The 18,565-nt window shown below is 35.1% G+C and overlaps 1 protein-coding gene across 3 annotated transcripts in view; it reads right to left on the bottom strand.

Annotated features, from left to right (window-relative positions):
* VRK1 (VRK serine/threonine kinase 1) overlaps nt 1-18,565 on the bottom strand; it is an 83,471-nt gene that overhangs the window by 45,754 nt on the left and 19,152 nt on the right. For all 3 annotated transcript variants that reach the window (XM_069465282.1, XM_069465283.1, XM_069465284.1), the window contains exon 2: nt 1,257-1,421. In XM_069465282.1, the coding sequence (XP_069321383.1) occupies nt 1,257-1,416 (160 nt within the window). In that variant the 5' untranslated portion in view covers nt 1,417-1,421. The remainder of the gene's footprint in view (nt 1-1,256; nt 1,422-18,565) is intronic.

Raw genomic sequence — 18,565 nt, 5'->3', positions numbered from 1 at the left:
GGTCGAAAATATATACCTGGCTAATATAGCTACTATGCTTTCTTGATTTACAAGGATTTTCACCTTAAGTCAGATACAGCCTAGCTTACTGGAATGGGCTTGGCTCTAAACAAAACCAGAGAATCAATATGTATTTCCCAAAGAAGTGTGTCAACGACCTATAGAAAGCATATGTGTAAAATATGGAGAAGCTCTCGATTTTAAGCTATGTTTCATGAAGACAGCCCTAGAAACTGCTGCTGACCAACTGCAGCCCACTGGTCCTGGAAGAGGTTAAGTGGGACCCCCTCTTGAGTAAGAGGAGTGCTCTTTTATCTATGTCAGTGGTTCTCAAACTTTAGCATGCACCAAAATCATCTGGAGGACCTGTTCAAACACACTGCCAGCCCTCTTCCTACAGTTTCTGATCTGTAGGTATATGGTAGGGCCCAAGAATTTGCAATTCTAACAAGTTCCAGGTAACACTAACCTATCCACACTATTAATATGCCAAGTAAGATGTTACTTAAAAGAAAAAAAGAGTTCCACTGCTAAAAATAAAAATTCATAAGCCTCTATGGCAGAAATCAAATAATTAAATTGAGATTTGAGGAATACAGAATGGAAAAGTTAGAGAGAAATATCAGAAGCAAACATGAATTACAATTGTATCACTACTAATATTCTTGGTAATATTAGACAGCTTTAGAAGCAATCAGGCAAAATGTTTTTTAAATCAATAATTTCAGGGTTCCACAATGGGTCCCCAAAATTTCAGAATAAGTATGCTAGTTAACAGCACATTTAATCAGCCCTAATATGCAGTTTCTAGGTAATTCTCCTAATTCCACTATGAAGAGTATTAGGTTTGTACAGAAAGAAAACAGATATACATCCATAAAAGATCTGCAAACCTCCAAATTAGACAAACACAAATGGAATAAATCCCAATTAGATGAAGGTAAGAGAGGACAGATGTACATGGCTTTCTTTGGGTCTCAAGAGATTAAGATTATATAAACTATCTTAAAAATCTAAAACCATAGTGCTCACTAATAACAACATTACAGATATATTACCTTCTTTTTTTATTGTGATTAAATTAACAATCGTCTTTTCCATTCCTATGTCAGAGATGCACTTTGGCTTAATCATACAATATTAAGTTGACTGCAAATTATTAGGAACACCCTATAATTTCTCATAATTGCAAAACCATTTTGATAAGAAAGCATATAAATCTTTGGGTTTATAATTAGAAGCAGTCACATACTTACCAAGATATATACAGCCAAAGCCACCTTGGCCAATGGGTAATCCCACTTTCCATTCCTTTTTTGCCATGTCAGTTATTATCTCCCCAACTGCAAATTGTTCCGCAAGACGTCTCTTTGCAGGGCCCTGTCTTCCAGCTTGAGCCGCTTTTACACGAGGCATTTTTGCTATAATACAAAACAAAGCAACACTCAGAATTATAATCTTAGAAGTATTCAAAACATTTTTCCCTAAGGAAAGCTTCTGTACAACAGAGATGTTCAAATTCCTACTTATTCCAAAACTTAAAGGACATCTGTTAATTCTGATTTATAATGGCTCAAATCCTATTTGATTATTTAACTTTAGAGAGGAGACAATAAATAAAATATATGCAATTATTTTCAAGGAAATATTTAGGTTTAAGTTCCAGTGGCATAAGATCTATGACTAAAAATGCTATTTAACAAAAAAAAAAAAAAAAAAAAGACTTGCTCTATGAAGTTGAGGGGACAAGGACAAGGTACATGCAATTAGAATGCACACTTTATATTAATGCAATGAGGATTTTATAAAGGTCAATACTGATGTGACAAGTACACAGCACAGAGTTTAAAAACACAAGGCAATTAAGCACAAGGGTCTCGAGAGGGCAAGTGTTCTTAGGACATGACAGTATATGCTTTACTTAGGTTCCCATCTGTCCTCACAACTCTGTGAAAACTGCATTATCATCCCATTTTATAGGTGAGGAAATTAAGGCCCAGCAAGCTAGTAAGTGGTGGAACAAAAGCAATTTGCGCTGATGACTACCTGACTCCAAAGCCTCACCAACATGCTCCACAATTACAGAAGTCACTGTAAGGAAGCATAGCCTTCAAGAGCGACAAGGAGAAACTGCGGCTGTTTAGTCATTTGGGTTCAAACAAAAAGCAAAACTGGTGACACACAGTATTTCTACACTTCCCTTGTCACTAAGTATCCTGTAGGAGACGAATCTCGATTAATTTTCCCCACTAACACATAAGTTTAACAAAACATTCGGGGAAAGCAGTGTTTCACTGTGAAAAATAGCACTGGACTGAAATCAAAAGACCTGGATACCAGGTATAATACCAGTTAGTTGAGTAATCTTGACCAAGTCACTTCACACTGGGCTCTAAGTGTCCTCAGGTGTAACTCACTTCATTGAGTGAAGGAACTCAATGTATATTTGTATGTATGCCCATGTGAGCAGTGTGTGTGTTGTGTGATTTCAAATTCTCAGTTCTACAAATATTAATTTTAAAAGATTTCAAACAAATATGTTAGGATTCTACAGTTTCCTAAAAACACAGTAGAGACATAGTAAAAAAAAAAAAAAAAAAAAGGAAGTTGATAAGAATTATTAAGACAGTCTGAAAAATCTGAAATGGCTATTCAGATGAAAGAAGTTCATTGTTTGGTTTTAAGCCTAGATATGCTACATGCATACATACTATATTTGATTAGAACTTTTCAGCAAATACCATCACTCCACATAAAAAAAAAGCCATATATGCAAATGTTCTTTATTAATTTATTGGGGATTTTTAAATCGACTTTTTTCCTAGAGAATACTAATGCATTTTTGCTATCTAAATCTTCTCTAATTTAACAAAAACATCTCCAAAATAAATGAATGTGCCCGTCACTTCTTCTTATCAATTAATTCTCTTAATTAATGTGTTTTTAATCATGGTAAAATCTTGCTGAATGGAATTTCAGTGTCAACCAAGATAGCCCAGATTCAAAACACCAAAAAAAGTAACTTTAACACCTATGGCAGTGAACCAAGTAAAAAAACAAACAAACAAACAAAAAAAACTAAAACACACAGTACTTCCAAATACTAAAAATGAATGCCTTTTGAATTTTATCCAACTTCATCAAGTCACCAGAGTAACCTCCTATTTGATTGTTTATTTATGATAGTCAAAACAGTTTGAAATAAGTGAAAAAGATGTTTTCTTATCTTTCTATAACTCAAAATAGTGACTAGGCAATCTTTTGTGTTTTTCTGGAATTCTTTTCCAGAAGTGATAAAAATACGATATTTTAAATGAAATATTCTGGTTCAGCATCAACTCAATATAAATTGTGGTCAATAAAAAGTGTTTTTCCACCAAATAAAGCTGTTTGTTTTCATTTTTAGTTTTAATCCCATGGCTAACTAATTGAAACTAAGTATAATTATTACTTAAGGCTTGGACTGACTTTCTTGTCTAGAAATAGTCCCACAGAATGGCCCCATTGCCGTCATCTACTGATCACTCATAAATCACTGCTCCTGAAGGTTAACACTGAACACGGTGAGAGCAGCAGCACAGTTGGTTAATCTCCCTGAATTCCCCTAAAGACCCAGACAGGACAAATAAAGACCAAACTCAAAACTCATGAATAACATCTACAACAAAACTGGGGATAGTATCTCTTATCTCGACAAATCCCAAAATTTGAGTAGGTGAAGACAAACCAGACAGCAACAAGATCTATGTGGTATCAGGAACTGTAAAGAAGGGAGCAGAAGTATAGTGCCTTTGATGAACCTAAGAATCCCAAAATTACCAGGGGCTACTTCTTAGAAAGCACAAAGACACTGTGAGAATAGAAGTTGAAACAAAAATGGGTGCAAGGGGTCGGGGATAAAGTCTGAAGAGGCTGGAGCACGCTGGACTACACAACTCTCAAAACTAATCAACCAAGGTCCCTCCCAGCTCAAAGCCTCAGGCTGAGGAGAAACTGCTCGGTAAGGACTCTAAAGTGAGCATCACAAGGATAATACAAATAAAGGACCAAGAAAGTTCAAATGAAAGTGGATCTGTGAGTTAGCCTCCATATTTTGGAACACTACACAAAAACAAATAAAGAAGAGGTTCTAGAGAATGACATAAAGTCTCCCTGAACCATATCATTTAAAACTAATTGCATATGAAATTCAGCAAGAGAAAAGGATGGAGACCTAGTACCTCACAAAGTTGATTTTTTAAAAAAACAAAGAAATGCCCATAAGAAAAACATACCTCCCAAAAGGCTGACAGCTTTCAAAACAAGCTAAAAAACATTTTATATACAAAGACTAACATGACTCAGAAAAATTCAGAAATCAGGTGATAAAAAATTTAAAAGGAAAGAGAAAATCTTTTCAGAAATGAAGACTAAATGAGAACAAATATAGACTGAATAAAATTTATAAAAATAACAAGAGAAATAGAAAGTGAAAAAAACAAAAAATCAAAAAGGACAAAAAAATTTTTAAAAGAAAATCATAAATTTAGAACACAGAAAAAAGATGATATATATATATATATATATATATATATATAAACAAAGAAAATCAGAGCAAGGGAACAGAATACTAAAAATGCTTAAATTCAAGAAAACTTTCATGAACTTAAAATGACCATCACTAAGACACAGGCTAATAAAATTACTGAACTTAATAGTAAAAGAAAATTCTCGTTGAGAATCCTAGCCAAAACGCAGATATTTTATAAGGGAAATAAAATCAAATTGTCATCACTTTGACAGCAACACTTTATGCCGAAAAAAAGGGGAAGTAAGAATCTACTAAAGAACAAGCCTAAGATATCCAAAATATTCGTAGAACTGAGACTCAACAACAGTTACAAAGGAGAGGATAGAGTATACGATGAGCATATGCTCTAGCAATGCAGATATAGTATAACTATAAAAAACAGGATAACATATGCAAAAAACAACTTTCCAGTAATCATATTGTGATAAGCCTACTGTGTGCATAAATGTTGAATAATGCAAATGAAAAATTGTGATATTCTTATTCTGTCATTCCCTTACATCCTAAAAACTCAGGATTCAAATATAAAGAAAGTAGATAGAGATGCAAGATAGAACAGGTAAAGTTGAAAATGCTGTACTTGGAAATATTTTTAATTGAGAAGGTATTTTATCTTTTACAAAAAGCATACACATACATACACAGAGACACACCCTTTGTATTAACAAATGGAAAAACATCCCCTGCTCATGAACTGGTAGAATCAACATCGTAAAATGTCCATACTGCCCAAAGTGATTTACAGATTCAATGCAATCCCCATCAAAAAACCAGCGTCATATTTCACAGATCTAGAAAAAATAATCCTAAGCTTCACTTGGAACCAATAAAGAGCCCAAATAGCCAAAGCAGTCTTAAGTAAAAGGAACAAATCTGAAGGCATCACATTATCTGACTTCAAATTATACTACAAAACTATAGTCACCAAAACAGCATGATACTGGTATAAAAGCAGACACACAGACCAATGGAACACAATACAGAACCCAGAAATAAAACCATCTACTACAACCAACTGATCTTTGACAAAGCAGACATATATACCCTGGGGAAAGGAAGCCCTATTCAATAAACAGTGCTGGGAAAATTGGATAGCCACATGGTAGAAGAATGAAACAGGATCCCTATCTCTCACCATATACAAAAATTAATTCAAGATAGATTAAGGACTTAAATGTACAAACAAATACACACACACATACACACACCCCCATGGAGTATTACTCAGCCATAAAAAGGAATGAAATAATGTCATTTGTAGCAATGTGGAGGGAACTGGAGACCATCATTCTAAGTGAAGTATCTCAGGAATGGAAAACCAAACACCATATGTTCTCCCTAATAAGTGGGAGCTAATAGATGGGTACACACAGGCACAAAGCAGGAGGATAGGTGTGGGATGAAAACTTAACTATTGGGTACAATGAACACTAACTGTTCTGGTGACAGGCACACCAAAAGCCCTGATTTAAGCATTATACAAGATAGCCTTGTAACAAAAACACTTGTACCTCCTTAATTTTTTTATATTAAAAATAAAATCAGGGAATTGACATTGGTACAATCCATAAAACAAGTTCAAATTTCACCAGCTGTACACACACTCATTTGTGCATATGTATAGTCCTATGCAATTTTATCACGTGTGGACTGTATAACCGCCAGTACAATCAAGATGTAGAACTGTTCCACCACCACAAGACTCTGGTGTTACCCCTTTAACCACACTCACCCTTTCCTTGTCCCTAACTCCTGGCAACTCCTAATCTGTTCTTTATCTCTATAATTTTGTTATACCAAGAATGTTACATAAACAGAATCAAACAGTATGTAATGTTTTGAGATTGGGTTTTTATACTCAGCATGATCCCCTTGAGATCCATCCAAGTTGCCATGTGTACCAATAGTTCATTCTCTTTTATCCCTGAGTAGTATCCCATGGCATGGATATGCCACAGTCTGCTTCACCATTCACCCGCTGACAGACATTTCAGTTCTTTCTGAAATGCTGCTATGAACAACAACAACAACAAAAAAAGAACATGCCACTACCCATGAAGTAGTCTTGCCAAAAAGTAAATAATAAATCGAACTCAAATCTGATCAAGCCTACCAATTCCCAAGATATGAAGAGAACAGAAGAACATGATAAACTATAACACAAGAATGCAGACAGCAAAATCCTGACTATAGGAAACCCTATAGGACATATAATCCCATTTTTTCAGCAAATTAAGGGGGGGAAAGGAGGCACGGGAGGAAAAAAAATAGATTTAAAAAAGACTTAAAACAATATATCTAAAACAAAACAAAATCAGGCAAATCTAAACCACAGCATTTAAGAATGCACACTTGAGTGGTAAAACTTTAAAGAAAAACAAGGAAGTGATCACCATCAAAGAGGTTACTTTGGGGTGGAACATGAAAGTTATGATTCAGTTGAAGCAGCTGGCAGGCAAAGTTTTACTTCTTAACTTAGGTGGTACTTATACGAGTACCTTATAACAACGACTCATTAAGTCTGTATTTGTTTAAGTTTTCTAAATTGTGCAATATTTTATAATTTTAGACATTCAAAAATTACTGCTCCTCTAATTAATAATCACCAAGGAATCAAAACTAGAAATGTTCTCATACGCAATGAGCTTGCCCAATCCCCCTGCTGATAAAAAAAAAAGAAAGAAAAACAAGAGACACCTAAGCAAAATCTGCACTTCATTTCCTGTCAGCTACTGGTAACTTTTGCCCATTTTTCTTCTGGATTACTAGTCTTGCTTTTCGTTTATAGACACTTCTTACATATTGTGTATTAAAGCAATTAGCTCATTGTATTACAAAGAGCCTCCTCAATTTGTCTTTGTACACTATTTTTAGCTTTTGAATTTCATCTCACCCTTAAAAAGACCTCCCCCCAATTTTTTTTTAATATCCTATGTTTTCTTTAGTTATTTCATGGTTCATTTCTTACTGGAAAATTCTCACCTGCCTACACTTATTTTGGCATAAGATACAAGGTAGGAATCTAGCTTTTTCCAAATGGTTATCTAGTTTTGTTCGTTTTTTTTTTCTTTTTCAGTCATTCATATTCATTAAAGGCATCTGGTGTTCAAAGAACTTAAATATAACACGTCACATCAACCCAAGTAAACCAAGTACAAAAAATATTCATATAAAGGTGTTTTCACATGTAGATCCTAGATTACCAATTTCTGAAGAAGAAAGGAGAAGGAGAAAGAAGGAGGAAGGAAGAAGGAGGGAGGGGGGGAGGTGGTAGAGAGGAGGTGGGAGGAAGGAAGGAGAAGAAAGAGGAGGAGAAAAAATAGAAAAATAGGTTCAATTAACTAGCATTTGAAACTAACTTTGTGCTTGGGTTAAAACCTCCCTCACACCTACGTCTGCTCCACAGGAGTGTTAAGAAGTCATTGAAATATACTCTGTTGTTCTGATAGAAAGAGTCCACTATCACACAAATATTTCTTTAAAATATACCTAAAACTCCCTCCTGCAGCTCCTAATGGAAAAATATGTGGGGGCTACAATCTTAGGTGGCCTTGGGAAACTGATGGCCATATCAGTGCTCAGGGGATAATTCTATTGGGTGCAAGGGGGGGCCAACGATAAATAAATATTTACTAAATAAATAATCTTTTAAAATGTTGAGAAACATAAAAGACTTAAATACAGCCAGTATCCCACATACTTAAAATAACTATTCCCAGAAAAAAAAAATTATACTTGGTGGTTGTTATGATTTTTTTAGTGTGCTGCTGAATTCTATTTATTAATATTTTATTTAGGAACAAAACTGATATTCATGAGAATAGTCTGTAGTTTTTTTTTTCTGGGATATTTATCTGTTTGAATATCAATATTATGCTCATTTCATAAAAAGATTTTGGAAGCTTTTCTACTTTTACCACAATCTAAGAGTTTAAACAGCATTTGAATGATCTATTCCTTAAAGGTTCTGAAGACCTTAACTGTGCAAGTCTGACAATCCCAGGTGTTGGTAAGAAGGTAAAACAATTAGAATTCTCATACACTGTATACTGTCCCAAACATTTTGAAAGTCTGTCTAGCAGTACCTGCTAACTAACCCAGCAATTCAGCATAGACAGATAGATAGATAGAGACCTCTAAGAAAAATGAAAACTTGTTCACCCAAGGACATGCACAAGAAAAAGAATGATGATAGCAGCTTTATTCAATAGCCACAAACTGGAAACGCACATGTCCATCAGCCGGGAAATGAATATAATAAAACAAATGAATCTACAAACACTGTATTGAGAAAAAGATGTACCACACAGAAGAGCACATACTGTATTTTGTTTATATGAATTTCAACAATAAACAAAACTAATCAATGGTAATAGAAGTCAAACAGCGTACACTATTTGAGGAAGGAAATGACTATGAGTTGGAAGGAGGAGGCTGCAGTTGGAAGGTACCTAAGGATCTGGAACATTCTGTATCCCAATTTTGGTGTTTAAACTGTATATTCACTTTGCAAAAATTAATCAAGTGGTACACTTATGATTTATTTCATCCTGTTTATGTAAAATTAACACAGTAAATTATACAAATTACAAGTGTAACAGTGAGGGTCCATTCAGGAGACAAAAAAAACATACAAGTAATTAATACAGGAAAATGTAATATAAAAAATTATTAATTAAGTAAAAGATGGTCAACTATTAAAAGGAGTAAAAGACAACTCTAAGGAATATGGGACAAGCAAATACAGGGAGTAGTTACTATCTCTGAGGCTATGGGAAAGCATCCAAGGAAGGAACGCTTACTGGACAGGCCGTGGTGACAACCCACTGGGTGGCAGAGTAGCTCTCTGAAGTGCCAGTGGGGCTGGAGCTGCTCCACAGGCATCTGCCCACTGGAGCACTACGGGGAGAAAGAAGTTGCCTACTGGGGTGCTAACAAAACTTACAGGAGAGTAAGCATGGCTGACAGCCACACATCAGAAAGAAAGAAAAACAAACAAGAAAAACAAGCACACTGCAACAAGACAAGCCCTTTCCTCTGCTAAGTCTTGCAGTACACCTTCTTCACCTTCTAGTGACAAAATCTAACATTATTATGGAAAGGAAAAAATGTTTACAGGATCTAGCTCAAGTATCACAAATATTTGAACAAAGAATGGTGAATTTGGGGCTGAGAGGCAATAAATTGATAACTTGCACAAGTGGAGATTGATAAATGTTTACGTATATATACACACCTTTGCGAGAACCAAGATTAGAACATTTTCATCACACCATAAAGTTCCCTGGTGCCCCTTTCCACCAACATCCATTCTTGTCCTTCCAAACACAGGCTCCTTAATGTACCTCTCAGTGTGTGCCACTTACTTTGGAGGACACAATTCTGCCAGCTCTGTCTGACGTCTCACCTGTACCTCAGACCTGACAGTGGTCCCGTTCAGCATCCTCCCAGACCCCCTATTTGACCTTCACTGTACTTGGCAGCCCCTTATTTTCTGGTTCAGGGCTACAGAAGTCTCCTAGTTTCGGAGAATATGAAACCTGTGTTTCTCAATCTCCTTGTTGGTTTTCAGGCAATTTCTGAAAACAAGAAAGGGGAATTATTTAAAACTAGTAGTCCTGGCTCAAAAAATAATATAACCACAAGTATTTTCCTAAGTTAGTGAGTTTTCTGAAGAATTTAAAAACACTAATTTGAATTAAAAAAATCACTTTAGTACACTACTGAGTTTTTTCTAATAATGAAACCAATACCTGCATTAAGGTTTCTATTAAAGAACAATACACTGGAAGACACAAACTTTAACCAAATCACATCTATCCATGTAATTTCAGCCTACTTGGCTCAATGCAAATCTACTGTTATAGTAGCCAATGCAACAGAGAGTTTTCGCAGAAAAAAAAAGTTTATCATCACATAATCCATTACATAATCTGACCATTTCTTTTCCCTTGATATTAAATGAAATGCAGATGCAAGTGAAAAGCACATCAAGATGCAAATCAATACTGCCCTTTGCTGAAATCACTCACTGGTATATTCCATATTAGCATATTCACCAAAATTTAATTGTAAACAGAGTAATTATGGTACTAAAGTTATTAAATACACAAAGCAAGCTTGGAACTATACATATTCAAATAGAATTTCAGTGGCAGATCAACTTTTATATCTGAAACAATACCCTAATTAATAGTCAGCTCTGATGATAAAATGGTCCTCTGTTTTTCAGATAACATTCCAAAAAAAGTTCTGCAATGAATATTAAAATAAAGTTTTGTGAAGAGATTTTAAAATTTTCAATAGCTATATTTATCACAATATGGTACTGTATTTAGACAACTGGCATTTCTCAAGTCCTGGATTCAAATTTGAAATTTTTTTTTTTAATCTTTTGCTGAGGAGAGAAAAAAAGCTTGAATGAATCACAACAATGACACTTACACTTAATGAGCTCTATGAATTCATCATATCCAAACTGGAAAATTGTAATGCTGAATAAAGCTCATTATACACTGGATGACTACTCATAAATTTTCCCTAAAATAGTTATGCATGTAAGCTCCTTTAGAGGGTCACATATTTTTATGAAATTTTCTTTAAAGTCATAAACTTCTCTGATGTGTTTTATACCATATAGAGACATGATGATTCAAGGATAATTTTGGACAAGCTGGACTATTCACCATTCCATTAACATGGTACCAACACATTCTTATCTCCTGTCTTTGCAGTGTGAAGCCTTTTCTCACACAAACCCCACTCTGTATACATTTATGGAAATTTTTCCCATATCCAAAGATCTACCTCTTCCTCAGTCAGATATGACCTCTGAAGTTTCAGTACTATTTGTACCTCTTATTGCATGGGATAAATAAATATTCCTTGTAAGTTTATAAGATCCCTGAATATGAGAACTGCCTTAGTCACAATACATCGTACTTGGTAGGAATTCAATAAATTTATGAACTTAAACAGTAAAAAGCTTAAGTTAGTTTTTTGCCCAAGTGCCTGATGTCTATGCTAAATACACATCATCCCATTGCAATGGATATTGCCACTCCTTTTAAAAGCCTAGCAACTGCTCTCTACAATGACTATGTCAAACCCTGTTTATTCTTCCTCAAAACTATGATTCCCCTTCCTAACTCATAATTCTCAGATGATCTACTCTAGAGAGAAATAGAAGCTTCAGATGGGAATTCTTTTGTCTTTCCAAAAGCCAACCCTGCAAAACCACCTGTGCCCACTTCAAGCCAATCCTAGCTTCCTTCTCTCCTGTCACAATGTAAAGAAGCCATCCTCTCCTATCCCATCCCCTCCAACCTTCTCAGGACTTATACTATGAATCCTTCTCATATATTCAATGTCTCCCTCAACAGGATCCCTTCCATCAGTTTTTTAATATGCTCATGGCTCCGCCATTTAAAAAATAAATTTTTTAATCTCCCTGCTCTACTATCCTTTCTTTTCCCTTTCCATGCCAAACCTCTCCATAATCATATGTACTTACTGACATTTCCTTTCTCCTCACTCCCTCAACTCACCCCATCTGGGCTCCACCTTCATGACAACTAACAACTCCTGCTAAGGTTACCGGGGAGCTCCACACCACAGAATCCAGCTGACATTCGGAATCACTCATTGGCCTGTTCAGCGGCACAACACTGTTGTTCATTCCTTCTTTCTTGAAACAATCTCTTCCTTTTGCTTTCACAATACAATACTGTCCTGGAATTCACTATACCATTTAGGCAACACACAGTTCTAGATAATTTGGGGGAGAAAACAAGTTCTTCTTTCAAGATGAAATGAGCTTGTCCTTTCAAGGAGCTCATTCCACTTTATGATATACAGTTTTCCAGGGCTGTGTGTTAAAAAAGCAGACCACCTACACTTCCACAGCTTATACCAAAATACAAATTTTATTATATGAGAATAAATTATGTAAAATAAGAATATGCTATTAAGTAAAATTAAGATCTTTGGAAATTTAGGACAGAAGCACACACTTGAAAATATAAATGATTGATAATGTTTGTTCCTTTAAGCTAACAAATAAAGGAAAGAGTTTATAGTCTTAAAGAGGTGTATGTACAGCCATGTGCTTAGCAGCACTATCCACAAACAGCAAGAGGTCGAAGAAACCCAAGTGTCCATTAACTGACGAATGGATAAACAAAATGTGGTATATACATAAAATGGAATATTCTTTAGCCTTAAAAAAAGAAATCCTGACACATGCTATACCACAGATAATCTTGAGGACAGTATGTTAAGTGAAATAAGCCAGTCACAAAAAGACAAAAACTACATGGATTCCATTTATAGGAGGTAACTGAAGCAGTCAAATTCTCAAAAACAGAAAGTATAATAGAATGGTGGTTGCCACAGACTGAAGGGAGGGAGAAAAGCAAGTTGTTATTTAATAGCACAGAGTTTCAAATTTGCAAGATGAAAAAGTTCTGGAGATCTGCTTCACAACAGTATGACTACCCTTAATACTACGGAACTGTACACTTAAAAATAGTTAAGATGGTGATTTTTATATGTTGTTCATTCACAATTTTTTAAAAAAGAAAACAGTCTCCAGATGCAATAGGTAAAACAGACACAGAAATAAAGTTGATCCAAGATAATACCAATACGTTCTTGGTGCCTATGGGGTCACTGCTCCCATACACACAACTAGAAAAAAACATTACAAGTGGTACTTTTTTCAAAGGTTGTTCTTATAGATGCTAATTACATAAATCTAGTTATCATAGCAATAAATAAATGTTAACTGTGAATTATGTAAATTTTTGAATAAGAGTAATCATATGGTTTGTTCATTCATTCACTTACTCTACAAATACTCACTGATAACCTACCAAGTACCAGGCACTGTTCTAGACACTTGTTATACCTCAAGGAACAAAACAAAGATCCTGCTCTTTGGACACTTATATTCTAGCAGGAAGACACAGACAATAAGAACAAATAAGTTATTTATCTAACATTTAGAAAACGTAGCTGTTATACTTCAGTATAACAGGAGGTGACAGGAAATAGAAGATAGGGAGTAGAAAGTGGCAGAGGTAGCTTGTAGTAGTAAACAGAGTGGTCGTGGTCAGCCTCTTTCACGAGGACTTTGCTCATCTAAGCAAAGCCTTGAAGGAGGTGAGGGAGTTGGCCATGTGAGTATCTGGGGCAGGCAGAAGGAAGAGTTGTGCCAAGATCTTAAGGTGGGAGCATGCTTGGCACCAGTGTGACTGGTGTGGAGTTAGCAAGGGAGAAAGTAGGAGATGAAGTCAGAGGAACAGATCAAGTAAAGCCTTGAAGGCCACTGTCGGGACTCTGACTTTGGCAACAGGGTAAACATACCTCTGTAAGGCTTTGGAACATGCTATATACTTGCATTTTAATTCACAATACTTCAATCAAATTAAAAGTCATACTCTGAACACATGAGTCAAAAAAAACTCTCCCACTGACTAAATTCTCACCAAAGTTTTTACATTTTTGATGTTTTTCACTAACATGTATTAATCTATTCTCAAAATACATTCCATCAAGAGACTAAACTATGTAAGCTTAAAATAAATCCAAAATTTTAAGTGCTTCTATAGTGCCTTTGTCACAAAGGTCACCTCGAGGTAGGAATCAATGGGTTTGTAATGGATCAAATTCCACTCCTAAAAAGTAGGATCGGACTAAGCCCTATTATTCTCCCTTTAACTTAAATATTAGTAATTTGGTAATGCTACTAGAGTGAATGGTCTGTAATTTTTTTTAAAAAACATGAAAATTTTTATCATGTTATATCTTTTTTTAAATCTAAAATAAAAATAATATCAAGTCCCATGGAATTCTACATTACTACAACATATACCCTGCACTTCATTAATTCATTACTCAACAAATACTCATTGACAACATACTTTGTGCAGGAACTGTTCTAGAAGACAGGGATAAAGCAGCAAACAAAGTAGACAAAAAGCCCTACCCTCATGGAGCTTACATTTTATTCAGGAGAGACAAATAATGTAAAACATTAAAACATGTCATATGTCCAATTGTAATAAGGGCTAAGGGGAAAAAATGGGAGTTGGTAAAGGAAGTACAAATTTTAAAAGATGGTTTGGTAAAGCTTCACAAGAAAGTGACATTTAAGCAAAGACCTGAAAATAAAGTGAGAGAAGCTACTCTGGAAGTAGAGCATCCCACACTGAGGGAGGAGCAAGTACAAAGGTGGTAAGGAAAGAATATGGCCAGCCTGTTCTAGAAACAGCAGGGAGTTGGTGCAGCTGAACAATCAGCCAGGAGAGAGAGAGCACCAGCTGAGGTCAGCTGTAAAAGGGCACAGAGATGGAGAACATGTAAACCGCACAGGTCACCAGAAGGAAATCCCTAGAAGGTCTTGAGCAAAGAAGTGACATGCTCTGACTTGCATTTTGAATGGATTGCCCTGGTTGATGCATCAATAAGAGACTGTAAGGGGGCAAGGCAGAAACAGCTGTCAGTTATTACAATGGTACTGCTGCTGGAATAAGCAATGATTGCATTCATCTTTATTGAATAATAAGAATGTCGATTTTTTAAAAAATTGTACTGACTTTTAGCCACTACACAGAGGGATACAGAATAACCTAAGAGTTTTGGTTTTTTTTAACTTTACACAAGCTGCCCTCCCCCTCAAAAAAAACAAGTCTGCAGTGCCAAGTAGAAACAATTGATATTAGTGACAGATGGTCTAGGAAGCATGCTAATCATCTCTTACTCTAGATTTTCTAAGCTCTCTCTTTATAGCAATTTAGTTCACCAGGAAATTAAACACTTGAACTCCTTTATTCCAAAGGCATTTATAAAAATACCTCCAAAATATGCACCAGATACTACTAGAGGCTGGAAATACAAAGATGAATAAAATGCAAACTTTGGTCTCAAAAAGCTTCACTTAGCTTCATGTAGAAACATCATCACATAGTTATGATTTAATATTATACCATCAGCTTCAAACAAGGATCAATAAAAAGCCTCCCAGGTAAAGAATGCTTCTGAATCCTTTGATAAAACTATTTATTAAAGACAGTGAACAGTTGTAGACATCTACAAAACAAACCCTGTCAGGTTCACGATAGGAAAAAAGTGCCTCTTCCAATGATGCAAGTTTTTAAGGTAGCAAAAGCTATGAAACTCCTGTTTCCTCTTTTGGAAGGAATGCCAGGAAGTTCAGAGCAAATTACGAAGTCATTTATGAAACTACTCATCATCTAAGGCAGTAACTGTCCATCTTGGCTATACATCACAGTTACTGTACAACTCTGGAAGAATAAAGGCGCTACTCCACAACAGCCTTAGCATCTGTATATTTTCATGCTGCACAGGAGACCGTGATGCACAGACTGAACCACTGGCCTCGATACTCTGGTACATCTTCCTTTCTTCATTAAGTCACTCATTTTCATTGCTCTGTTATATACAAGTCTATTGTATTTGAAGATTTTAATAAAAGCCCCCTCCAGTTCATTTTAGAAGTTAGATAAAAAATATAAATTGGGGAATGATTCAGGAGGAGTCAAAAACACTGCTTTTTGCCATCCCATCATATCCCTAGGCCAAAGACTCATTTGTATTTCAAACTTATTTGGGATTAAGAAGTAATTACATGTTTTGGTGTAAATGGCTTCCTGCCAAACTACAGTAAGTCAAAGAATAAAATCAAACAAGAGATAATTGGTCAACAAAGAACTTCATCACCTCTTTTGCTAAATTACATCAGGAACAATTTGAAAGCAATACATCTAAAGACAATCCTCTTACAAATGAGCCAGCTAATCAGAAGTTGATTAATGTATTTGATTAGCGCTAAGAAATCATCTGAAAAATAAAATACTTGCGTTTATACAGCTACTTCCCAATAACAGAGGGTCTTCATATATTTTCTTTATTTTGATCCCAGAGACAGAAATGTAAAGATATTCACTAGAAATAAAAATACACTTGTTACCAAAACCAGTAACATTAAAAACCTGAGGCATAGGAGGGCTAACTGATCTGCCTCTGGGTTTCTGTTAGGAACACCCAGTCAGTCCCCTGGTTTCACTCAGAGAACCATGCATATCAATAAAAGTATGAAAAACATTCACGGCTACATGATACTTTCAGTAACATTAACAAAATAAGTATCAAAATATAACACAACAAACCATGAGAATATAGAAGTGAACCTCCAGAAATAATGATCCCATAAATTCATAGATTTATTCCTGAAAAACATTAAGCTAAACTCAAACTGTGATACAATCTTTAGCAGCAATTGTCACACTAGTCATGTTTTCACACCTAAGCTGGAAAGAACTAGGTGAAGACTTGTGATTCTAACTCTGAAAGAGGAAGTGGGTATCTTCAGAGGAATAAAATTTCTTCCTATTCAAAAATATTTTTACTTGTATTAGAAAAGTGATTAACATCAGATTACAAAATTTTTTGGTATAGTGAATAAAATGTTTAAAATCCAGTATAAAATGTACTTCCTCAACTTGTATTTCCTTAAATGACTTCTAAAAGTTCTTAAAGAGGAGCACTAACTGCAGAACTAGTTTTTAACTAGGAACACAGAGCATGGTACATTTCTAAACACAAGCCCTAGACACTTCATTGCTACCACTTCCCCCCACAAAAGAAGAATTCCAGGATATAGTTAATAGAAGAACCATTCCTGGGTCCCAACAGGTCTCCCTGTTGGGAGACGGTGAAGACGACACTACAGTAACATTCATCTACTCCTACAGAGATTAGAAATTAGAAACTTACTGTTCTGCCTATGTAAGAAAGTCAGAGCTAAGAGATGAGCAACAGTAAAGATGTCAACTTCAAAGGAAAGTTGACACCTGGCTCCTTGACCCTGAGTCCTACAAAAAGAGCTAAAAGGAATGCTTCTTTATGTAAACACTGAAACTTTTATAAAATTAGAAATGTTGAACTATATCGCTAATATTTTTATATAACATTTAGCATATTTTATAAATTTAGTAAATGATAGATTTCTCATTAATTCGCCTATGTGGGCGGGGGCAAAATTAACTAGCAAACTCTGGTTGTTCACTATTAAATCTATCAATACACTACACAAAACAGCTACTAAACATTTTTCCTTATGTAAATCTTGGGGCAGAGCTCTAGGGGAGAAAATTTCCAAATACTCTAAGAAGAAACTAGAATGACCAAACAGTCAAACTGTATCAGAAGTATACTGTAATCATTTAAAAATTCATGAAAACATAGAACTTTTCAGAATCTGAGAGACAACATTTTTCTAAACAACACAAAAACTCAAGCCATAAAGAAAATTTCACAAAATAAAAATAAAAATTCTCCACAGGTTAAAAAAAAAAAAAAAAAAAGGACCATATAGGAACTCAAAAGACAAAACATATCTGCAAAACATATGACAAAGGCTAATCTTCTCAGTAGTTAAAGAACCCTTTAAATTATAAAAAAAAAAAAAAAAGACAAAAGCCCAAAAGAAAAATGGGAAAATGATATGAACAGGCACACTGACCGAAATATAAATGGCTTTAAAGAAAAAAAATTTATCAGAGGAATTTTCACATACAAAGTAGAGAAGTAATATAATGAGAGCCCAGGTACACATCACCCAGTTTCAACAACTATCAGCACATGGCCAATTTGCTTCCTCTATATATCCCAATGTACTATCCCGTCCCAAGATTTTAAACAAACCCTAGACATTGTATCATTTCGTATGCAAATACTTCTAACAGATATTTTTTTAATATAGCCACCATTTATCATTGCCACATCTAATAAAATTAACACTGATTCCTTAATATCATTTAATTCTAATAAGAAGTGTTCAGATCTCTATAATTGTCTCCAAAGATGTCTTCTTATACTTGTGTTTTGTACTCAGGACCTAAAGACTAGTCACTGCATCTGGCTGATGTGTCTTTGAGTCTCTTTAATTTATGAGTGTTAACTCTCTGACAT

The sequence above is a fragment of the Eulemur rufifrons genome, chromosome 2 (genome assembly GCF_041146395.1).
Source record: "Eulemur rufifrons isolate Redbay chromosome 2, OSU_ERuf_1, whole genome shotgun sequence".
Taxonomy (NCBI): domain Eukaryota; kingdom Metazoa; phylum Chordata; class Mammalia; order Primates; family Lemuridae; genus Eulemur; species Eulemur rufifrons.
The sequence above is the reverse complement of the archived record's forward strand: the minus strand, read 5'-3'. Positions and strand labels throughout refer to the sequence as shown.